Here is a 25,636-nt window from a genome sequence, read left to right as displayed (position 1 = left end):
CCACTAGATGGCGCACTTTACTCACCACTCAAAACGTGCAACTGGCTGTTGACGGTTTCATTCTCAACCATTTTATGCCAGTGAGACTCAGACTAAAACGACACGAGATGCCCCAAAACTTAACAGTTTTATCCTTGATCTTATCACCGAAAACAAAATACACTAGAGATTCAATTTTCACTAAAGAGTGAAAATTTGGTGTAATTGCCAATTTGTTATGACTCCAGGTTATTGAAATAATTAACCCAGTTTGCTTAAGTAAAGGTCTTTAATTTTTATGACCACTAACTGTTACTTATAACATTAATGCAGGGCTCCAATCTCTGCTGACCAATGAAATTCACAATTTATCTATTATTCTCAATGATTACTGAATATTACACATGAAATACAGAGAATGGACTCAGCTGGAAAATGCATTACCAGGTTTACATTTCCACAGTAAGTTACCTGTTATTACTTATTACATACATAAAATACTTACACAACCAAAACTCCGTACGCAGACATATGAATGTTTTAACAGACATTTAAATACTCAAATGTAAATCATGAAGATTACAATAGGAGACTGAAGATGATCATAAAACCAAACCAGTGCACTAATTGTTATTTCCGAATAATAAAGAGTAACGTAGACTAACTGTGTTCCGTACACTTTCGGGCTTTTCCGCAAGCTTTCGTCTACTCCTCGATGTAACTTGCTCAAAATAAGCATGTTTGTGTGCGCATTCTCTGGGGGAAGGCCTATTGTATGATTTACACTTTGATTGATGTCTTTTGGACCAATAGTTTTTGAGAAAAGTGAGAAAAAGTACCTCCTCCGCCTGTGTACGAAAGATGATTAGGGAAAACTGTGTTCCGTACATGCTAACAATGATGTTCCGTACAGAGCGCAAAACTTGATTTCAGCTACGAAAATGGACATTAAAGATGAAATAATGTTTTATTTTACTTGATTGTGATGTTTTTTAATTTGTTAAAGCATGATGAAAGTTAAGTTAAACATAATCACTGCATACAAGATGGTACTGACAGACGTGCTATCCGACTGGCTCTATGCAGTCATCGGACGCAACCGACTTTAAACATTAAATACTCCAATTTCAAATATTTTTTTCAACAAAAGGTAATATATTTAACAGTTTGTGATAAAAATCATTCATTTTATAAAGACGTAAATAAAGTGTGAAGCATAAATTAAACTGAAATCCACATTTTTGCTGCCCCACTTGTCTCCCCCTGAAGCTGCAGTCTGTTAGCATAAGCCTGCCCACCGGCCGTTTTCAAACACAAGAGGCGCACACCGCAGATTTACTGAATAATCACTGAAACAGTTTGCATGAGGTTCTCTTTCCTGGTCGTGGATGAAAGATGGGGAAATGAGGATGACACAGATATGACTTTTGTGTGTGATCTCAAATTATTTATTGAGTTATTGGCAGTTAAATGTCATCTGTACGGAACATCGTTGTGTACGGAATACAGTTAGTCTACGTTACTACACAAACAGTTGTTTTTAAGACTCTGTATAAAATAGTTAATTCAATCAATGTTAACGATTAACATGTTATTTTAAATGTAAGAAAACAATATTCCAGCTTGATAAATGTAACTGTTATTTGCATGCGTCTTCAGTCCCGCACTGGTCGTGTTTCTGATCAAGCCAGAGCGCGCGCACATAATTCTCCACTCTGCCGCTCGATGGCTCAACATTTCCGTGCGCGCAGCGAAACCCATCTGAAGCCTGCTTAAAATGTCGCCAAAAATATCAAACTCCAGAATGCGTATTCGTTGAGCTGTTCTTATCGCCCGTTTAACAAAATGGGGTCTTTCGTGTCGAGCTCCGCCATTTTGTGGCAGAATAACTTACGAGAGGGGTGCGTGTAATGGTTGAATGTAGTCACCCCGTGTCGTTTATATCCGCCAGGCGGTTATTCCAAGGAACCGGGAATAAACTCACCCACCGCCACGCAGCGCAAACCGAACTTGAACTGCAGACTCGACGGTTTAACTTGAGCCATTTATGTCAACGCACATGCAATGACAGATGTGGTATATTTTGTAAAAGCTAAGCTGTGGTTTTAGTGGTCTTATGAAATATGTAGAATTCTTACAGTAATGTTAAAGAACATTACATATAGTCTTATTAAATTTTGTTTTATTTTAATTGTAACATATTTCAAATAGAAAACACAAACTATTCATTATAGATGTCAATGGGAAAAGATTATAAGCAGCCACAGTGAAGAACATTTTAACATTTGGCTATATAGTGTTTTTAATTGGCTTATTTAAATATCTGTGATATCTGTGGATAATAAAAGGCGTTATTTTACAGATATTGCTTTATTTCTCATATATTTTAATAGTATATAGAGTGTAAAGCTTTCCCCATCCCCCATAGCCTGCTTCGTATGGCCGCTTTCCGTTTTCAACGGTCGGAAAGAATTTTGAGACGTCCCCTTTCCCCCAGCAAGCCTCGTCTATTGTTTGTGAGCGGCGCTGTGGTGGCTGCACTACCACCGTTCACCTGCTGTGGGCGCCACGGAGTCACGCGGCCTCGGGTCTTTTTGTCTCAACTGGATCCCGCTGCCGCTTCACAGTGTGCGCGATTAAACCGGAGCCGCGTCCGTCCCGCACTGTCAAAAAACCCACTCCAAAACCCAACGCAGGCGCAGCCGGTACTGTTGTTTCCCCATGCAGCCGTGAGCATGACGGGTGAGGTACTGTTAGGCTGAGCTCGGTCAGGTTTACGGGCTGTTCGGGTTGCCGTTGGAGCGGGTTTTCTCCACTCTCCTCATCCTCCTCCGCCGTCATTTCTTTAACTTTTCAAACACGCAGCCGCGCCGGAGCGGAGCGGACCGGAGCATGGGATCCCCGGACTCTTAGGAACCGAATCTGAGCCGGGGGTTTGACCGAATTTCAGCGAAACGATGGCGAACTCGACGGGGAAAAGCCACCCCGAGCAGCAGAGGAAAGGACAGGCTTTCCTGGACGAGCTGCGGCAATTTCACCACAGCAGAGGGTGAGCGCGAGACATGAGCGGGAATTTTACTTAGATTCTAACTTGGGTGACCCGCGCTGACCGGGTAAGGGGTCCGGACGGGTCAGGGATGCTCATTCGGATGTTTTTCTCCACAGGTCTCCATTTAAAAAGGTTCCCGTGGTGGCTGGGAAGGAGCTAGACCTGAGCGCTCTCTATATGAGAGTAGTGTCTTTAGGGGGCTTCGCGAAGGTAAGTTACTACACACACACTAAACTATATTTCTCGTCTCTCACACACACTTCACAGCTTCACTCTCAGGCTCGGTTCGGCGGATTTGACCGAGGTTCTGCCGTACATCGGCCTGTGTAAGAGTATGTGTGTATGAGTGAGTGAGCGAGTGATTATGTGTAGGCTCCAGACGCGCACACACACTTTCACACACACTCACTCAAAATTACCGGGCGGCTTTCACGTCGATTATCAGGACTGAGGCACTTCTCCGCTTCGCCGAAGCCCCGTCCGGACCGGCCGTGTGGATCAGCGGGTTTATTTCTCCCGTGCACCGGAGGATTGGGTGACTGTAGGCCGCATGCAGGCCCGTGTATTCCGCGCTGTTAAAACACCCGCAAACCTTGCCAGATCGCCGGTCCGGATGCTGGTGTCCGGTGGGCTCGGACCGGGTTCGTCCCGGAGCAGATCGTGTCTATGCACTGGACTTGATTTCATCATTTCAGATGGAAAAGTTAAAGTTAGCCGAAGTGCTAATGGGAGTTAGCATGCACATACACACTCAAACAAATACTTCACACACACTCGTGCATATGGACCGAACCCCCTCACCTCTCACCTCTCTCTCTCATCACCCTACAGGTGTCTGACAAGAACCAGTGGGCCGACCTTGGCGAGGATTTTCATTTCCCAAGGAGTTGCTCGAATGCTGCTTTTGTTTTGAAACAGTACTACCTTCGGTGAGTCTTTATTTTCTATTCAGCTCGAGCACATGTGCTCAATGTTTACAGGCGCTCCTCTGATGTGATGCACTTCACACTGAAGCTCGGTTCTGGTCCAGACGTGTGTTTTGGGAGTATTCATTTTGTATGTTGATGTGTATCTATTTGTTTAGCGTTGGATGACTTTACTAACTTCAATCTAGCGTGTTGTGTTGAGCACACAGGTCTTTTATGCAGCATTATTACACAGGTTTTCAAGTATATTTTATATTAATCAAAATAAAACCACAATTTACAGTGCTCAGGTGATTGTTTTCGCACATGTGATGATAATGTTTAGGTTTAAGAGTAACTTGGTCTAAGTATGATACTGTGCTGGGTTTTTGTGTCATTTTGCTTACTGGGTTGTTCTGTGGATGTTTTTGAATGTGGTTAAATGTTGTTTAATATCATGAAAAGTTCAGACATGTGCTGTTTTCTGTGTGAAAAAGTGAAAGTGTGTTCATAGCTGAAACACTTCAGAGTTCATGTATTATTTTGCTTTTAGTGTATGTACAGTTGTAGTATAGAGCCTGTGGCGGTGCTGTCTGTTCCTGCTGCTCCATGTGTGTGTCTGTCTGGAGTTTAGTAGGTTATGGAGGGGTGAGGAGGACAGTCAGGGCAGCGGGAGCTTTTGGGCTGTGTGGGCTGCCAGAAGGAGCTGTACTTCTACTTTACAACCGACTGAAACTTAATTACTCTTCTGTACAACTTCATGTCTCCTTTAGTATCTTTATATTCAGTATATTTGAGTCAGAGAATCTGGTTGTGAACACAAAGAAAGGAGCAGATCTCAGTACAGTAAGGGATGCAGAATTACAAGGAATATGAAGTTCGCCAATGTGTGTGGTTCTCTCGAGACTGAAAGAGAGAGAGCGAGAGAAAGAGAGAGAGGCTTGTTAAGGATGGTACAGGTCTCTAGAGAGGTTACGTGTTGCACTGATACAAAGATTCAAATAGATACAGTTCCAGTCATGCATATTTGTTAAAAGTCAATCAAAAGGTTTTGTTGCAATATAGCCTTAGAAGCTGGCATAGAGTTAGAAAGAAAAGGTTTTGGTGCTGTTTAATTTCTGATGTAACAGGTTGTTTTTGAAATCCTGAAGCGGTGTGTTATGTTGATGGGAGTAATGGATAGAAAAAAATCCAAAGCTTTTCAAAAAGGTAAAGACAAAATCACTTTGATGAAATGTATTACCTGGAGATTTGTTGCTGTATTTCTGTAACAAAAACAATCTCTGGATGGTGCCGGCAGCTGTAGTTGAACAAAGTCCAACTTGATGTCATTAAACATTCAAAACTAGTTTGGTTCGTCTTTGATTTTCCAACACCACATTTAAAAGTTCATGTTATTAGTTGCTGTTGTTTTATTGGATCAGGGCAGTGGAATGTTTTAATTAAACATAATTTATCAAAACCCTTATTTATGACCTGCAGCCGTCACTTACACAATGATACTTGCTTTAGTGGGAACCACTTGTCTTCTCAGCTAACACCTGTGTGAGTCTTCAGTTATAAGAGTTGTGATTTTTTTTTAGTAGTAGTTCAGAATAGTAAGTCATTGTGTTGTTGTTCTCATCGATCTTCTCTCTCAAACAGAAGTGGATTTAATGGTGTTCACATCATCACAGCTGTAGTGAGATGTTTTTTAAAAAAAAGGTTTTAAGCTTTGCACCGTGATGCTTACAGCATGTGCAATGAGTCATTTAAATGTGCGATCTATAGTCAGATGCTTCGTCTGCCAACCAAAACACAACACCCATAAGTGTTTTGTCGAGTTCATTATCACCATATCATCATTATTTTTTTAATACGTTTATAAACGGCACTTTTTAGCATGAGTGAGACCGTCTGAGGTGAACGTTTTCCTTCTGATACTGGCAGAACTTGATCCTATTCAGTTTTGATTGTTTTGTTCTATGTACGGATTTGAGTTGTCACTCGAGTGTTTAGTTAAATAGTAAATACTAGTGTTTATCACCAGTTTATTATTTACTGACTTGTAAACTTTCAATAGTTCTTTTTTTAGCATAGTGATAATTTTAACACGCGTTGGTTGCAGTGATTACAAGTATTTGGCAAAATATCTGTTTATGATCTGTTTGGAGAGGCTGAATTGTGTTTTTGTGTTTGTATTTGCATGTAAATTGATGTGAGATGGTTTGATCATCTTGATCATCTCATTTTTTTTCCAGTTACCTGCACCGTTGGGTTGCCAAATTCATAGTTTCAATTTTTGCATTTAACAGAAGTGCACATAAACGTTCTTGCTGCTGTATAAGGATGTATCTGTATATAACACAACTGTTGTAGTGCAGTTTGACATCTCATGTGCACGCAGGTGAAACTTGACCCTGCTGACTGTGTATCTGTTGGTCTCCAGTAGAGAGCAGCACCCAACTAGATTTCCCTCTGTATGTTAAAAAATGGGGCAAGTCTGATATCATAGTTCCTCTTCTGTCAGCATCCTGTTTGTTTTAATCATCCAAGCTCTGGACAGCAGGTGTGATTCCTGTCAGGAGTTTTTTTTTATTATTTAAAGTTTGAAGATGAAGGTTTTTAAAAGTACAAAGTTTATTCTTAGATTTGAAAGAAAATGTCTAAAGCTATTAGAAGAGTGTATGTCTTTCTTATCTTAAACATCCAGTTCAGTTCATAGTTCTCTCGGCTGGCAGCTGATGATTTGAATCATGTGTTTTAAATGAGGAATACATCCAGAATGTGCAGTGCTGTTGGTCTGCAACTGAGAACCATTGGTGTCAGTGTCTCTGTGTGTGTATGTGTTTTGCATTTTCCTCCTCTGAGACATGTGGAAAGGTAAAAATAAATTCAAATTCTACTAAATCATGTGCTGATATGTTTTTGTGAGAATGAGTTGTATAGTAAGCATGATTTTAGTAGATAATCTATATATTCATCTGTCTGTCCAGTGAGTGAGTTGTTTTATATTATTTATGGCGTGCAGATGTCTATATATAGTGAAGTGTATTTGTGTAGTGTGTAGGAGGTGTGTGTGTGAGTGTGTGTTTATGAAGCTCATTCAAGACAGAGCTTCTCTGAATGACTCAACGGGGATTCTCTGTGTTCTCTGTGTGTGATTATATTACTATCAGTGTCAGATCTGATACTCTGGCATAAATGTCTTCACAATCTTACAATGAGTACATGCATGGTTCAGTAAACGGACAGTTTTGTGGATTAAGTGTGGTTTGTTAGTTTGGCAACTGTGTAAGCATTTCTCCATTATTCTGTATGTTGATGTTTTTGCAGATATTTAGAGAAGTATGAGAAGGTGCATCACTTTGGAGAGGAAGATGATGAAGAGCAGCCAGGGAATCCCAAACCTTTGCTTCCAATCGGTGCAATACCCACATCATACAACTACCAGCAACACACTGTATCAGGTACAAATTAGTTCATAACACACACATATCAAACAACTACCAACAAGATCAACACACTGTATCATGTAGAGATGAGCTCAAACCGCTCTGACAAACACACAATTGGTTCAGAGGTTACATGTGCAGAACTGAGCTGCACCTGTCAGTTCTCTCAATGCCATAAAGGAAGTCATATTTGAAGTGGTTTAGACTCTTTTATGTATGTTTTTCTGTAATCACAATTTTTCCATTCTCGTCTATATTGAATAGGGCTGCCAAGTGATTCATCGCCATTAATCGCATACAAAATAAAAGTTTCTTGCAGCATAATTTATGTGTGTGCCCTGTGTGTAATTATTTTATATTTATAAATTCACGCATGTTAATGTTTTTATTAAAGAAACATTTACATGTATATTTATATATATTTTGATATATTTTATATTATTAATATAAATACAAATATACCTAAATAACATTTTTCTTAAAGTCATTTTTATCATGCATGTATGTGTGTGTTTATTTATATATACATAATATATAAACACCGTATACACACACATATATATTATGGAAACACAAACTTTTATTTTGTATGTGATTAATCGTGATTCATCCTTTGGCAGCCCTAATATAAAATTCTTAAGCTTCTCATTTGTTAAACATTGCTCATGTGTTAAAGCCTCTTTAGAGGAAAACGTCCTAAAAGTGATGATTTATGCATGAATCTTTTATTCTGTTAAAATCAAAATCATAGTAATTACAGCTCAAGTTAATGTAATAGTGTAAAATCCTTACCTATTGTCTAGTTTAATAGATAAAACCAAGTTAGAAGTTTTCTCACACATACACAAAGGTTTGGTTTTGACGGTATTTTAAACACTCATATATTTTTTTAATTAAATACTGTTTTATACAGGTGTGCGCAAATTGTGTGTAAAGAATTGCAACCCGCATTGTAATCAAGGTTTTTGTCAATTTGTTTCTGTGATCGACAGAATATCTTCGCCAAAGCTACGGGCTGTCGACAGATTTCGTTCCTCCATCCGATTACAACAAACTGGTGCTGTCGCTCCTGTCTGGGCTCCCGAATGAGGTGGACTTTGCCATTAATGTGTGCACGCTGCTGTCCAATGAGAGCAAACATGCCATGCAGCTTGAGAAAGAACCCAAACTCATCACACTGCTGCTGGCTCACACAGGCGTCTTCGATGACTGTACGTTTGTTGTGTGTTTACACTGTACGTCTACAGTTGTGTGTGTGTGTGTAAGTTTATAATGCCTTGTGTGTTTGTCCTGCAGCGTTAGGAAGCTTTTCTGTTGTGTTTGGAACGGACTGGCAGGAGAAAACATCACGAGACTTCGTGAAGGTAAGAGAAACTTGTGTTCGAATTTAGCGATTCATTTGTTTGTGAATGGAGTTTTTACTCCTCGGTTCATCAGTTCATCTCACAGCTTTTTGCGGTAGGTTTGTGTAAGTACATCAATTGTCTGGAGTTGCTAAGCTGGACATAAACATTAGTAAGACCCTGTGGTTGAGAAGGCAAATGAGCAGAGCATGCTGGGAAACCAAAGAACTTACAGTACCTAGAGGCATTTTGTCAAAAACAGTGGGCATCTTGGATCAAACCCAAAAGCTAAAGTCATTGATGCTCGTTGCTTATCGTTTATTTTTTTCTTCCAAATGATCTTTTTCTTACCAGGTTACATTTAAGGTCCTCTGAAAGTCATGTGATGAGAATTTTTGGTCTGTACTGTTGAACAGGCTTTTTGTATAAATGCAAAATCGAGCTGACCTATGTTTATGCCATGTCTTCTGTACATTAATGTCTTTGCCCACTTTTGATATTTTTGCACACTCCCTTAAACATGCATACCTTTTATTGCCACTTGTACTGCAATGGCCACTGGCCATATATTGAATATATACCTCATCTCTGTGTAATGCACTCTTGTACTCTGCACAATGACAATAAAGTTGAATCTAATTTGATAACCTAAAACATGTGAGAAGACCTGATAGATGGAGCAATTAAATTCATAATTGTTTTTTGTCTTGGATAGTTTTGGAAAGACGTCATTGAAGACAATGAAGTGAAAGATCTCATCTCAGACAAGGGCTGCACACCCCAAAGTATGTGGATATTCACGCGCCAGCCGCACTTTCATTTCCTTTGATGTGGTGATTACTTAATCTTGATGTAGTTTCACTTTGAGTTGAGATGTTGGATCAGAGCATAAGTGTGTGTTTCCCCAGACGTATCAGAGACAAGGCACGTCTACACCTCTCTCTTCCACCCGCCACGCAACGTGGGCATTGGAGACAGAGAAGGTCAACGGGTGTTGCAGGTGGCCATGATTTTGAGAAACTTGTCATTCGAGGAGACCAACATCAAACTCCTGGCAGCTAATCGCACGTGTCTGCGTTTTCTCTTACTATGTGCGCACTGCACCTTCATTCAGCTGCGGCAGCTGGGTCTGGACACGCTCGGCAATGTCGCAGGAGAGGTTAGAGTTCACATGCTGGGAATTTTGGTCTCTTCTTATTTTATCAGCTAAACTTAAACTTGGCTTGGTATTTTATGTCAGACAAATTTTAATGGATGAGCATACAGGGAAACATGGCCCTCTTGTGGTTACCCAAATGGCTTTGGTGTTTGTTTACATCTAGTTTTGTTGGTTAAATGGGTCTATTTGTTCTCTTTCAGCTTCAGCTGGATCCGGTTGATTTTCGAACAACACACTTGATGTTTCACACCATCACGAAATGTTTGATGTCAAGGGATCGTTTTCTTAAAATGAGGGGTAAGCAACGTATACTGTGCGTCTGTGTACCCAAAAGTGTGTAAAATGCTTTCTACCTGCCTAGAAATGGCAAGTATCAAATTATAGTTTGTGGAAGTATTTCAACACAGGAAATGAAACTGTGCTCATTAATGGTCTTTGCAATGCAATTTGCCCATACAATATTTTTTGCAGCCATGGAGATCTTGGGAAACATAAGCAAAGTGGAAGATAATGGCGTTTTGATTTGCGAGTATGTGGATCAGGAGTCGTATCGAGAGGTCATTACCCTCCTAACGCTACCGGACATCATGCTGGTCATCTCAGCTCTGGAGGTTCTGTATCAGCTAGCCGAGCTCGGGGACGTCACATGCACTAAAATCGCATTAGTGGACAAAAGCATAGGTACATCACTGCTAAACTCTAGAATATCTGTCTGCCTACCACAAGTAATTGTGAATTAACAGACAGATATGTGTCTCAGATCTTCTAGTGCGGCTGGTGTCAGTGGACCTGCACACATTTGGACCAGATGCCCTGACAGCGATAAAACTCATTGAGCATCAAGCATCCAGCAGTCAGGTCTCAGAGGTTCGACCGCAACTTGTAGAGAACGTTCCCCCTCCAACACAAGGTGTCCCTGGGGCTGGTAAGTTTCCTTGTCAAGTATATTTATTTCTGTGTTTAATAAAGCATTTTTGAAGCAACTATTGAAATTTTTTAAATTTGTATCATTAGTGTCTTGGTTTGGTCAAAATAAAAATGGCAGAAATGTATAGGTCTTTACAAATACAGATGTCATTGTTTATTATTATTGTGTGCTGCCCTCTTTTGGTTAAAAAGGTGAACTAGTTTTCAGTTTTGAACTACTGCAAAATAGAAAACAAGTTTAGTACAGGATAAAGTACAACTGGTTTCCCGTACCTGTTTCTCCTTCATGCCAAAGCTCAATGTTTGCAAAACATTTAATTGGACTACTTTCATTGTAGTAAACAGAGCAACGGTTCTGTCTGCCCCTCCACCTGGAATTCTGGAAGTGGATGGAGAGAAATTCACAGTTCAGTGGTAAGAATCAATACCTCTTATGTCCATACAAGTCAAGTTCTTGAAATTAAATTTTTCTTTCACATGCTTTCTGTAGGCTAAATGCACATTTTGAGGTTCAAGCGGAGGGCTCCGTGTCTCGCTCTGAAATGTACTCAGAATATTTGGCAACCTGCAGTAAAATGTCACGGAGTGCTGTGCTGACAACCAACAACTTCTACAAATGCGTGAGGTTTGTGCAGATGTTGCAGAGTTTTTGTTTTTCTCTTCTAAATAGTTATCCTTGACTTTATGAAGCGCAGAAGATAAAAGCTGTCTTTGTCTGTTACTCAGGACGCTTTTTCCTAATCACACGGTAAAGCGGGTGGAGGACTCTCGGCTAACCGGGCAGGCACAAATTCATGTGGTTGGGTTGCGCAAGAGACCTATTCCTCTTCCTGTTCAGCTCTATTATCAGCAGCAACAACCGCAGCAGCAGGCCAATCCTGCAATAATTCCCAAACCTGAAGCCCCCTCAGAATCCCCTCAGCCTCAGTCAGGTATGGACACTCTTTTGATATTGAGCCAGAAATCCTAATTTTAACCATTTTGACTCCAGAAATGTTTTGTCCATAAAGGTGCTAATAACTTGTTTGTGCTCTGGCTGTTGTTTTTATGTACAGTGCCGCCTCCTGTTGCAGGTGGGCAGTTCGTCCGGGCACCAGCACCAAGCCTTTATGCCAGCCAGGCAGCACCACAGGTGGCCTTGACCATGCACGGGACTCCCAGTGCTCCTGCGCCATCTCCGACTGTTCCGCGGCTCACAATGAATCCGCCAGGACAAGTTGCGCCACCCCTCTGCCCTCCAGCCACTGCCCCAGTCCCCCCACGATCCAATGACATTCTGAAGACCGCTATGATCCAGAGCTCCATCCCCACAGCCTCTCCTGCTGTTCCCAACCACAGCACTGTCGCCACTGGCTCTCCTACCCAGCAACCCTTGCTCCACCATGCTCCTGTTACACTGATCCAGCAGGCGGCACCCCAGGGACACATATTTACAGGGAGGGTGCAAGGTGTTTGTCCTTCAGTAGGCCAGCAACACCTGGCTGCCCCTCAGGCACAGCAAGGTGGCTCTTCCCAGGAGGCTGTGGTACTTGCGCCCACTCAGTATGTGAGCGCACCTTGCACCTCACTTATGGCAGGAGGGCAGGTGGTTACTGTTGCAGGTGTACAGGGCACTCAAGGGCCTCGTGTTGCATTTCAGAACATCGCCCCCAAACCTGCACCACAAGCACAGTCGTCACAGCCGCAGCAGCAGCAACAACAGCAGCAGCAGCAAAGTTTAGTCATTGTCAGTCCAAATCCACAACCCAACGCTGCTTTTGCTCCAGCTATTCATCAAATTGTGTTAACCAACCCATCAGCTATGTCCAACACTCAGACCATTCAGGTACCAGGGCAGCCCATTGCATCTTCACAACCTGTGGCATCTCCTGGCCAGTCTGCTGCTGTTCCAAATGCACCGGTCCCTAACCCCACCCAGATCCAGCAAGGCCAGACACATTCAGTTAACCAGATGCTGTCTGTCAAGCGACATCAGCAGCCGTTTCATCTTAAGCCACCTCCACCACCTCCTCCACCTCTTCCTCCACCTACCCAGCCTACCTCCACAGAATCGAGTCTGATCAAACAGTTACTGCTTCCAAAACGTGGTCCTTCCACCCCTGGCGGAAAACTCATTCTCCCTGCTCCTCAAGTTCCAGCCCCTGCCAACAGCAGAGCTCCCAGCCCCCAAGTCGTATACCAGGTAAACAACAGCGTTCAGGGGATGCCTCAGGCGCAGTTAAACATGCAGCTCGTGCAGACGACCGGTGCTGTCCCCATCTCCATCCTACCTGGGCAGATCATATCCACCTCTACCCCTGGCACCCTTCTGCAGGCTGCACCCAGCAACCAAGTTACCTTCACAGTAGTGCCAAACTCTGGCTTTCCCGCTGCGGCGGCCGTCAGCCAGGCAGCACCGACTCCTGTTGTATCTCAGAGCGGCCTGTCTATCAGCACAGCTCCACCCACAATTGGCCTGCAATTGACTCCACCTCTGCCAATTACTGGAGCTACTTGCCCCGCACCACCCCTCCGAGGTGACAAAATCATCTGCCAAAAGGAGGAGGAGGCCAAGGATGAAACAGGACTCCACATCCACGAGCGCAGGATTGAGGTCATGGAGAATTCTTCCGTCGCTGATGGTTCATCCAAAACCAGCAACGGGGACTCTGCAAAGGTGGATGGACCTGCAGGCAAGCTGCTCAACGGGAGGAAATTTGACTCAAGTCTACCTCCGTACCACTCAGGGAACAGCCAGGCAGAGGCTGGGCAGGGCACGCAAGCACGGAACGGCCCTGCCACACAAGGAGGAGATGGCCCTGGAAAGCAGTTGTCGGGCGGACTGCCCTCTGAGCCCAAAAAGCTCATGATGAACGGCGTCTGTGACTTTGAACGATCTGATGCCACTATTGGTACCCATCCAAGCAAAAACATTCCAAATCATAAGGCTTCCAAACACATTGGGAACGGGGAGGTGCTGTCCCATCAGAAAGCGCACGGGCCTTTAGCCCTTATGGACACTATTGCTGCTCCACAGCAGGACACTGCCAAAGCAGAGCAGGCAGAACGCCTGGCCAACGGGCCCAGGATCTCCAGTCACGGTGCTGAGATCTCCAACGGCCCTTCAGTCCAGAACTCAGAGATACTGGGCCTGAGGCCACAGCACCAACCTCATAACCACTCCCCACCTCCACCCGCAGCGCTATCGAACCTCCAACATTCACCTAGAGAGGAGTTGCTCTCGCCTCCCTCTAATGGCACATCTGAAAGCCGGACGCTAAAGAGACCACTGGAGGATGGGGATAGCGGTGCCTCCGGAATCCCAGCGAAAATGGGCGTACGAATAGTGACCATCAGTGACCCAAACAATGCTGGTAACAGCGCCACCATGGTGGCTGTGCCTGCAGGTGCAGATCCAAGCACAGTAGCAAAAGTAGCAATAGAGAACGCAGTGCAGCAGAGACCAAGTGTGCCCTCGCCACCTACTGAAACCAACACTCAGGTAATGTATTTTTAGCAACTATATTTTACCAAACAAAATTTGCAAGATAAATTATGAAAATGACCCTGAAATGGTGTACAGTAGATAAATTACTGCTGCAATTTTTTTGAAAATAAGCATGAATCAAGTTCAATTCTGTTTAAATATGCGTTCCAACATTTCTGTTCATCTCAACAGCAGCCTGTTTCAGGGCAGACTTCTCCTCCAGTGGACCAGGCTGCACAAGGAATCAGTCAGAATTCGCAAGCTCCTGCCCCCTCTCCAGATCAAGCACGTAAACCTGGACAGAACTTTAAATGTCTGTGGCATGCATGCAAAAGGTAAGAACTGCTACAGGTTGTGATTGTTTTTTGGTTATTTTTGTATACCAACATATGTTTATTTAACATTGTTTATGTGATTTCAGATGGTTTGAAACGCCATCACAGGTGTTCTACCATGCAGCTACTCTTCATGGCAGTAAAGATTCGTATCCAGGCCAGTGCCTCTGGGAGGGCTGTGATCCTTTTCCTCGACAAAGACTGTCCTTCGTCACGCATCTGCAGGCACGAACCATCTTGTCTGCATTGGTGTAATAATAGCTGAAGTTTTTTGTTGATATGCGTGTTATTAATGTGAGTGTGTTTGTGTGTGTTTCTTTAGGATAAGCATTGCTCGAAGGATGCGCTCTTAGCGGGACTCAAACTGGAGGAGCAAACACAAGGCCCCAACACTTCCAAGTATGTTGAGCTTTTTACAAATTTTTTTTTTCTGTTTTCATGTTTTGGAAATTTTAATATTGATGTGTTTTGTGTTGTGTAGGTCTCCTCCAGCTGCGGTCACCAGTCCTCCGCCTGTTCCCAGGCCGCAAAAAGCGCTTGTCAATCACCCCAGCGCCGCTTTGATGGCTCTACGCAGGGGCTCGCGAAACCTCGTGTTCAGGGACTTCACAGTGAGTATATCATGAAAGGCCTAACGATATTTTTGAGAAAGGATCCAAATTTATGAGTGTAAAAATTTCACTTCCACTGTTTGAGATGCGTCTCATAATGTTTATTACTCTGTTTTTCTCTGCTAAGGATGATAAGGAGGGACCAATGACCAAACACATCAGACTAACCGCTGCCTTAACATTAAAGAACATCACAAAGTACTCAGACTGTGGACGAAAGTAAGCAAACCTTCTTATAACAGATTTTATTCTTATGTTCTTCATAATAGGTGTTGCTTCCGCAATGCAAAATAAAAATAAACATGACCTGGAGATATCTTGATTTGCCTGTTAAACTCTTCCTAACTTTTAAATCCAATGATGCCTGACTACTGTATAATGGGTTGGTGTGTGTTTTGCTTTTAGGTTGGTAAGGCGGCATGAAAATCATCTCTCCGTGCTGGCGCTGAGCAGTATGGAAGTCTCCACCACGCTCGCTAAATGCCTTTACGAACTGACACGCTCTTTGCAGGCCTGAGCTCAGCTCAATCCAACCCAAAAAGCTTCAAAAGGAAATAAAGAAATCGAATTTCCCCGTTCTGCTGCCACACAGGTCGCCAGCAGTGTTGGGTGACGGGGTGACATCTCTCGCCCCTCTGAAACCCCACCCCACCTCTGTCTCTCCATTCCACTGAAACCCCCCCCTTCCTACACCCTTATGAACTGCCACGGGTCTTCCACCAGCCACTCAGAAACCAGCGCTCATTTCACTCTTCTAACCGCCTCGTCACGCCAGGCCCAACGAGCACACTTTTGTAGTCCCAGAGGAGCGCCGCCGATCGGGGCAGGGGATTATGTGGGCGGGGCAAGTGGACAAACGGTGCGGGTTGGCAGAGGTGTGGCTAGACAATTTGTTTCTTGTTTTTTCTTTGTAACTTGATAGCTTGGTTTTCTTACTTGAGCCGATTATATTTTCACTTATTTATTATTGAAATAAATACCGATATGAGTAAATGAGAGAAAAACAAATAGTGTAAATATTTGTGAATAGATATAAAGTTAAATGAGTCTCCTTCATGCCGCTGCAGCCCGTTGGTATCAGAAGCATTACTTTAGTAGATTCAGACTCACCCCCCCGGTTACTCGTGTGAGATGTGATTCTGTACTCAGCAGTGGATGAATGTACTTAGCCCTGTAAATATTCTGCGAAGGTACTGAGGCTGTAAAGTTTTGGGAGGGCTAGCAGAGGCCTACAAGATTTTTCTTTGTGGAACTGTGATATTTCCCCTCTCCTCCTCCTCCCTCCTTTTCTTTTTGTACTATGTAACTTGTAGAACTCATTTTGCTGGATGAAAGAGTATGAAATAATATATCATATGTCATTTTGTAGAAGAGATGAAAAAACACAAATATTGAAGGTATTCCCCACAACCTGTATTCACTGTAATGCCAGCGTACGAGCTAACCGCCCGTGCGCACGTCTTTTTGTATTTGTAAATTGGTTTAAATACATGGAGTTTTATACAGGTTTTCTCCTGTGTTCTTTGCTTTCTGTGCAGGTATGATATTTTCCTCCAGATCGTTTTTCTATCTTAATATAGTGTGGGGATTTTATTGTACTATTTTGTTTTCCATTCATTCTTACGACCACGCCACATTCCGGCTCCCGGACCCCAGGCTGTCCTCTCTGCTGTGTGTTGTGTAACATTTATTACTGCCTGTTGTGTTAGCATCCCAGCGGGGTCACAACCCCTCCCCTCACCGTTTTTGCAGTGTCTGTAGGGTGTGCGATGATACATATATCTAACAGTCTGATATAGATTGGTTTCATTTACTTTGGTGACTGTTTATAGTTTTTAAATAAAAGAATGAACATTTTTGCCATGCTTTTGACATGCTGTTTTCTTTGTGCACTTTTTTTTTTAAACATTTATCTGTTTTTGTGGGAAGAAGACAACTGGATCTAAAGCGCATGCTCATCATTAATGGTTGACAATCGAGACACTTCTTGTGTCTTTGATAAGGTTTGCAAGTTTCCATCATCAGAATTTATCTTCCTGCATTATTTATTTTATTCATTTCCATTTGATAATTTCTAGTGATGAAGGCACATTGTAATCCTGTGCTATACTGTATCAGGCTCTTTGTTTGTTAGTGACTTGGAAGTCTCTTTAGTTAGGTCTCCATTATATATATTATATGTAATGTGTGAAATAACACTATTTAAGAAAGCTATATCAGTTTTTCCATGTAGAATATATTTAAAGGGGACATATCATGAAAATCTGACTTTTTTAATGTGCAAGTGGTATAATTGGGTCCCCAGTGCTTGTATCAACCTAGAAAATGTGAAAAAGATCAACCCAGTAACTTAGTTTTGGTAAATCATTCTCTGCAAGCATGTGAAAAATAGATCATTGAAATTCGGCTCACGTTGTCAAGGATGTTATTGTAATGATACCGTCCCTTAATCTGAACTGTCCAACCACGGCACTGCCGTTTAGTGCAGAGATCAGCTCATTTGCATTTTAAAGGACACATTTTTGCTCACACCTACAAAGTTGCAATTTTAACATGCTATAATAAATTATCTATGTGGTATTTTGAACAAGAACTTCACATATGTACTCTGGGGAAACTAAAGATTTATTTGACGGTTTAAAAAAGGCTTGTGAAATGTCCCCTTTAAATGAAAAATGATTATGTCATTATAAATTATTATCTCATTTCTTTACTAACTAATGAATATACTTATTCAGACATTTATTCATTCAGAGTGCTTCAGAAAAATCCATTTTACTTATCACAGAAAGCCGCTCTGGTAAGTTTTGTACAACATCAGTCTATTGACCAGAGGTCCTATCGAATGGTCGGTTATGAATGTTTAATAAAAACTTAGAAACTTCAGTGTCTGGAGTTAAGCGCCCTTTTAAACTTTGAAGAAATGCAAAATAATGCTAACTTTAATCATGTAAACCAGGTCTTGGTGATTCGCATCCAATACATTCCTGAAAGTAATGCAAGAATTTTTTTTAAATATTTGTTCCTGGGGCTCAAATGATTAAACATTTGTTAAACATCTGCATTGTGTTAATTGCAGTCCTAGTGGTTATTCATCCTAGTAGGGATATTCACTGATCTACACTCCCAGACAAAAGTCTTGTCACTTATCTATTTTGTAGAAACACCTGCTATTAACCTGACTTTTAATTAATCAATTGGTGTTAGAAATAGCTCATATGAAAGCAATGATGTTCATGTCTGGGAACTGGGCTTGAAGCATCTTAATCTTTTTCACCTTGAGGAACTTTGATGTGGAGATGGAAGTATGCGATGGAGCACCATCCTGCTGCAGAATTTGGCCTCTTTTATGGTTGGGAATATAAGAGGTAGCTAAGATTTCTTGGTATTTTAGACTATTGATGTTGCCTTCCACCCAGCAGATCTCTCGTACACCCCCATACTGGATGTAACCAGACCATGATTTTTCTGCCACCAAACGTTTCTTTTTTTTGGATGAATCTCGAAACCAATGCGGTTTCCAGTAGGTCTCCTGCAATATTTGAGGTGCCTGTGGTGTAATTCAACAGAAGATTCATCTGAAAATCAACCTTCTGCTTTTCCAGCGTCCATCCTTTTGGAAGGCTGTGGGGCTTGGAAAATGCCACACGGTTTTTCAATTGTCTTTTGTTTAGTGCTGGCTTCTGGGCACTGATTCGACCATGGAGGCCATTTCGAGACAGAATCCGACAAACTGTAGTTGGAAAATGGGATGGCCTTGGATTTTTGAGCCAACAAACGGTCCTCTCGAACAATTTTGCTGGGTCTGCCTGACCTGGGCTTCTTAAAAAAAGTCTCCAGTCACTTCAAATCTTTTTTTATCCTCTGTACTTGACGCTGAGACACATTGAAGGTGTCTTCCACATCAACAGTGGATCTGGTCTTCAGCCTCTTAAAAATCAAAACTTTAGTCTCACGGTGAATCTTAGGCATGTTTGCAGAGGTATAGTTGCAGTTGAGGTGAAGGTCTTGTGTACTGGGGTTCTTTTTATACACACCTGAGACCTTATTCATCCATTATTAGTCACAGATGAAGCTCATATGACAAGGCGACAACACTTATGTCTTTGCAAAAATTGACTCAATGGGCTTTACCAAGCTGTGAATATTAGAATACTTTTTGACAGTTTCATTTTGCACTGAAACATTATTACAAAAGCTGTTGGGATTAAAATGAGCCATTTCTTGAAAACAAATCTTGATTAGAAATATATTTTAAGCAGCACTTCAGGTCAATTTGTACACAAGCGACAAGACTTTTGTCAGGGAGTGTATATAAATGACTGGATTGTGCATAGAAAGCTTAACGTAACAGCGTGAGGTGAAGCCAGAGCAGAGTTCGACCGGCCATCTTTGTGTGCCCAACTGGCAGAGGGTGTCATTGACTTACATTCAAAATCATGATCTAAATTCACCTGGTTTACACCGTATCAGTCACACAAGATACATTTTTTAGGATATGTGTACATAAATTAATTGTTAATTCTGATGTTATTTGCAATGTTTATGTTTTATTTGGGCAAGATAAGGGATTTATAAAAAAACATTAAAGGTGAGTGTGTCTGCTGCATTCTGTTAATGACACGGGTATAAATAAAGTTTTTGACATTAAGCTACACCGCCAGCATTATTTCTCTGAATAAGTTTAGTTAACTTGTAAAGATAACTGCATGCACATACAGTATAAAGCATTTAGATTTCAGAATGAGCACGTTTGTAATAATACTAAATATGCTGCGGTCTGTCCGCTGATCTGATACTGTATGAAGATAAATGTGTAGTAACTTATTGTTTAAAAAGCAAAATGTACAACTTTTAGTAAATAACTATGTACATGTGTAGGACGTTTGCGTTTTATTTATGTACAGGGAGACTTCAGATATAAAAAAGAAGACTAGTAAAGTGATGTTTTATCATTAAAATCTGATCATGAGCAATCCACTGCATTGATCTGCCCTCTAGTGGTAAATTGAGTGCATTGCATTGCTGGGCCCTCCGATGGTGATTTGAGTGCATTGCACTTTAATGACACTTTAAAGATTAAAGAGTAACTAAACCCTAAACCAGCTTTTTTTAGTTAATGATCTGTAAGAATGATGCTTTATTAGTGCTGTTCATTGATTTTAGTAAGTTTTTTGACATTTGGATATTATGGTGTAAAATATACAATATATGGTGTAAAAACGTCTGAGTGCTGCTCTCTTCAGGTTAAACGGTGGCTACTGCAGTTGAATTTTCCTATTGGATGTTGGGTCCAAAAGATAACCCGCGACGCAAGCAAGTTCAAGCTCACCACGCCCTTGTTACGATCTCACCACACTTGGTACGAGCTTAGTTCGTCCCCTCTATCTCCGTTGGGGTCTGCCCACTTTTCTTGCATTTCTCAAATATTGCAGTGGGTGGAGTCACGCTCTGACCAGGGGTTTAGTTATGCTTTAAAATTTTTAAAAGAGTGAAAGAAACAATGCCCTCCTGTGGTGATTTGTGTAAATTACATAATTACATCGCTGTTCAGACTATAATGACACTTTAAAGATTAAGATTTTTAAACTCAAAGTGGAGGAATGAAATGAACAACGCCCTCCTGTGGCGATCTGTGTAAATTACATCGCTATTCAGACTATAATGACACTTTAAAGATTAAGATTTTTAAACTCAAAGTGGAGGAATAAAATGAACAACGCCCTCCTGTGGTGATCTCTGTAAATTACATCGCTGTTCAAACTATAATGACACTTTTAAGATAAGGATTTTAAACTCAAGGTAGAGGAATAAAATGAACAACGCCCTCCTGTGGCGATCTGTGTAAATTACATCGCTATTCAGACTATAATGACACTTTAAAGATTAAGATTTTTAAACGAATAAAATTAACAACGCCCTCCTGTGGTGATTTGGGTAAATTACATCGCTGTTCAGACTATAATGACACTTTAAAGATTAAGATTTTTAAACTCAAAGTGGAGGAATAAAATGAACAACGCCCTCCTGTGGCGATCTGTGTAAATTACATCGCTGTTCAGACTATAATGACACTTTAAAGATTAAGATTTTTAAACTCAAAGTGGAGGAATAAAATGAACAACGCCCTCCTGTGGTGATTTGGGTAAATTACATCGCTATTTAAACTAAAATGGCACTTTAAAGATAAGGATTTTAAACTCAAGGTAGAGGAATAAAATGAACAACGCCCTGCTGTGGCGATCTGTGTAAATTACATCGCTGTTCAGACTATAATGACACTTTAAAGATTAAGATTTTTAAACTCAAAGTGGAGGAATAAAATGAACAACGCCCTCCTGTGGCGATCTGTGTAAATTACATCGCTGTTCAGACTATAATGACACTTTAAAGATTAAGATTTTTAAACTCAAAGTGGAGGAATAAAATGAACAACGCCCTCCTGTGGTGATCTCTGTAAATTACATCGCTGTTCAAACTATAATGACACTTTTAAGATAAGGATTTTAAACTCAAGGTAGAGGAATAAAATGAACAACGCCCTCCTGTGGCGATCTGTGTAAATTACATCGCTATTCAGACTATAATGACACTTTAAAGATTAAGATTTTTAAACTCAAAGTGGAGGAATAAAATGAACAACGCCCTGCTGTGGTGATTTGGGTAAATTACATCGCTGTTCAGACTATAATGACACTTTAAAGATTAAGATTTTTAAACTCAAAGTGAAGGAATAAAATGAACAACGCCCTCCTGTGGTGATTTGGGTAAATTACATCGCTGTTCAGACTATAATGACACTTTAAAGATTAAGATTTTTAAACTCAAAGTGGAGGAATAAAATGAACAACGCCCTCCTGTGGCGATCTGTGTAAATTACATCGCTATTCAGACTATAATGACACTTTAAAGATTAAGATTTTTAAACTCAAAGTTGAGGAATAAAATGAACAACGCCCTCCTGTGGTGATTTGGGTAAATTACATCGCTGTTCAGACTATAATGACACTTTAAAGATTAAGATTTTTAAACTCAAAGTGGAGGAATAAAATGAACAACGCCCTCCTGTGGCGATCTGTGTAAATTACATCGCTATTCAGACTATAATGACACTTTAAAGATTAAGATTTTTAAACTCAAAGTGAAGGAATAAAATTAACAACGCCCTCCTGTGGTGATTTGGGTAAATTACATCGCTATTCAGACTATAATGACACTTTAAAGATTAAGATTTTTAAACTCAAAGTGGAGGAATAAAATGAACAACGCCCTCCTGTGGCGATCTGTGTAAATTACATCGCTATTCAGACTATAATGACACTTTAAAGATTAAGATTTTTAAACTCAAAGTGAAGGAATAAAATTAACAACGCCCTCCTGTGGTGATTTGGGTAAATTACATCGCTATTCAGACTATAATGACACTTTAAAGATTAAGATTTTTAAACTCAAAGTGGAGGAATAAAATGAACAACGCCCTCCTGTGGCGATCTGTGTAAATTACATCGCTATTCAGACTATAATGACACTTTAAAGATTAAGATTTTTAAACTCAAAGTGGAGGAATAAAATGAACAACGCCCTCCTGTGGTGATTTGGGTAAATTACATCGCTATTCAGACTATAATGACACTTTAAAGATTAAGATTTTTAAACTCAAAGTGGAGGAATAAAATGAACAACGCCCTCCTGTGGTGATTTGGGTAAATTACATCGCTATTCAGACTATAATGACACTTTAAAGATTAAGATTTTTAAACTCAAAGTGGAGGAATAAAATGAACAACGCCCTCCTGTGGTGATTTGGGTAAATTACATCGCTATTCAGACTATAATGACACTTTAAAGATTAAGATTTTTAAACTCAAAGTGAAGGAATAAAATTAACAACGCCCTCCTGTGGTGATTTGGGTAAATTACATCGCTGTTCAGACTATAATGACACTTTAAAGATTAAGATTTTTAAACTCAAAGTGGAGGAATAAAATGAACAACGCCCTCCTGTGGTGATTTGGGTAAATTACATCGCTATTCAGACTATAATGACACTTTAAAGATTAAGATTTTTAAACTCAAAGTGAAGGAATAAAATTAACAACGCCCTCCTGTGGTGATTTGGGTAAATTACATCGCTGTTCGGACTATAATGACACTTTAAAGATTAAGATTTTTAAACTCAAAGTGGAGGAATAAAATGAACAACGCCCTCCTGTGGTGATTTGGGTAAATTACATCGCTGTTCGGACTATAATGACACTTTAAAGATTAAGATTTTTAAACTCAAAGTGGAGGAATAAAATGAACAACGCCCTCCTGTGGCGATTTGGGTAAATTACATCGCTATTCAGACTATAATGACACTTTTAAGATTAAGATTTTTAAACTCAAAGTGGAGGAATAAAATGAACAACGCCCTCCTGTGGTGATTTGGGTAAATTACATCGCTATTCAGACTATAATGACACTTTAAAGATTAAGATTTTTAAACTCAAAGTGGAGGAATAAAATGAACAACGCCCTGCTGTGGTGATTTGGGTAAATTACATCGCTATTCAGACTATAATGACACTTTAAAGATTAAGATTTTTAAACTCAAAGTGAAGGAATAAAATTAACAACGCCCTCCTGTGGTGATTTGGGTAAATTACATCGCTGTTCAGACTATAATGACACTTTAAAGATTAAGATTTTTAAACTCAAAGTGGAGGAATAAAATGAACAACGCCCTCCTGTGGCGATCTGTGTAAATTACATCGCTATTCAGACTATAATGACACTTTAAAGATTAAGATTTTTAAACTCAAAGTGGAGGAATAAAATGAACAACCCCCTCCTGTGGCGATCTGTGTAAATTACATCGCTATTCAGACTATAATGACACTTTAAAGATTAAGATTTTTAAACTCAAAGTGAAGGAATAAAATTAACAACGCCCTCCTGTGGTGATTTGGGTAAATTACATCGCTGTTCAGACTATAATGACACTTTAAAGATTAAGATTTTTAAACTCAAAGTGGAGGAATAAAATGAACAACGCCCTCCTGTGGCGATCTGTGTAAATTACATCGCTATTCAGACTATAATGACACTTTAAAGATTAAGATTTTTAAACTCAAAGTGAAGGAATAAAATTAACAACGCCCTCCTGTGGTGATTTGGGTAAATTACATCGCTGTTCGGACTATAATGACACTTTAAAGATTAAGATTTTTAAACTCAAAGTGGAGGAATAAAATGAACAACGCCCTCCTGTGGTGATTTGGGTAAATTACATCGCTGTTCGGACTATAATGACACTTTAAAGATTAAGATTTTTAAACTCAAAGTGGAGGAATAAAATGAACAACGCCCTCCTGTGGCGATCTGTGTAAATTACATCGCTATTCAGACTATAATGACACTTTAAAGATTAAGATTTTTAAACTCAAAGTGGAGGAATAAAATGAACAACGCCCTCCTGTGGCGATCTGTGTAAATTACATCGCTATTCAGACTATAATGACACTTTAAAGATTAAGATTTTTAAACTCAAAGTGAAGGAATAAAATTAACAACGCCCTCCTGTGGTGATTTGGGTAAATTACATCGCTGTTCAGACTATAATGACACTTTAAAGTCGCAATGAAATTGAAATGAAAAACTATATATTTTTTTTAATATTGTGGTATTATTAACAAATGACTTATCTGTGAGCTTCATTATTTTTTAAAAATTCGTGTGTGCTCATAATCTTTAATCAAAAATGCAAATCTCCTCCCCTCCTCAAAACGATCTCTCTTCACTTCCGGTCAAAAGTATGGCAGGTGGGCGGGGTCCGGGAGAAGATCGCAGCGATTAGCAATTAGCAACACGACCCAACTTCAAAAGATCCAATCAGATCTCGATGGACAAATTCAAATCCAGCCCTGCCTTATTTCATCTCAAAAGCCGTTTCATTCGGATATACGTCACCACGGGGAAAATAAGGCAATCGCTACTTCCGTTTCATGGCGACTTTAAAGATTAAGATTTTTAAACTCAAAGTGAAGGAATAAAATTAACAACGCCCTCCTGTGGTGATTTGGGTAAATTACATCGCTGTTCGGACTATAATGACACTTTAAAGATTAAGATTTTTAAACTCAAAGTGGAGGAATAAAATGAACAACGCCCTCCTGTGGCGATCTGTGTAAATTACATCGCTGTTCAGACTATAATGACACTTTAAAGATTAAGATTTTTAAACTCAAAGTGGAGGAATAAAATGAACAACGCCCTCCTGTGGTGATTTGGGTAAATTACATCGCTATTTAAACTAAAATGGCACTTTAAAGATAAGGATTTTAAACTCAAGGTAGAGGAATAAAATGAACAACGCCCTGCTGTGGCGATCTGTGTAAATTACATCGCTGTTCAGACTATAATGACACTTTAAAGATTAAGATTTTT

The 25,636-nt window shown here is 40.4% G+C and overlaps 1 protein-coding gene across 2 annotated transcripts; it reads left to right on the top strand.

Annotated features, from left to right (window-relative positions):
• Nucleotides 1–2,328: 2,328 nt before the first annotated feature.
• On the top strand, nt 2,329–17,078 carry arid2 (AT-rich interactive domain 2). Of its 2 annotated transcripts, none has more exons than XM_065273325.2 (21): nt 2,329–3,028; nt 3,145–3,238; nt 3,860–3,957; nt 7,249–7,382; nt 8,360–8,578; nt 8,664–8,731; nt 9,426–9,495; nt 9,619–9,869; nt 10,070–10,166; nt 10,341–10,550; nt 10,630–10,794; nt 11,135–11,210; nt 11,287–11,421; nt 11,523–11,728; nt 11,852–14,277; nt 14,458–14,597; nt 14,684–14,822; nt 14,920–14,996; nt 15,079–15,208; nt 15,336–15,427; nt 15,614–17,078. In XM_065273325.2, the coding sequence occupies exons 1-21, from the start codon at nt 2,937–2,939 to the stop codon at nt 15,723–15,725; spliced, it is 5,031 nt and encodes a 1,676-aa protein (XP_065129397.1). In that variant the 5' UTR covers nt 2,329–2,936; the 3' UTR covers nt 15,726–17,078. The 2 variants fall into 2 exon arrangements, with proteins under 2 accessions (XP_065129397.1, XP_065129396.1); XM_065273324.2 differs by having other exon boundaries at nt 2,333–3,028; nt 14,455–14,597.
• The last annotated feature ends 8,558 nt before the right edge of the window (nt 17,079–25,636 follow it).

Source organism: Paramisgurnus dabryanus, chromosome 1 (assembly GCF_030506205.2).
Source record: "Paramisgurnus dabryanus chromosome 1, PD_genome_1.1, whole genome shotgun sequence".
NCBI lineage: Eukaryota > Metazoa > Chordata > Actinopteri > Cypriniformes > Cobitidae > Paramisgurnus > Paramisgurnus dabryanus.
This window is presented reverse-complemented; position numbering and strand designations above follow the sequence as displayed.

Bases quoted from the DNA above. Each gene is read 5' to 3' on its own strand.
- arid2 (XM_065273324.2), top strand. From the start codon at position 2,937: ATGGCGAACTCGACGGGGAAAAGCCACCCCGAGCAGCAGAGGAAAGGA. The intron at 8,732-9,425 runs GTAAGAGAAACT...TGTCTTGGATAG, and splicing joins CATCACGAGACTTCGTGAAG to TTTTGGAAAGACGTCATTGA. The intron at 15,428-15,613 runs GTAAGCAAACCT...TTTTGCTTTTAG, and splicing joins TACTCAGACTGTGGACGAAA to GTTGGTAAGGCGGCATGAAA.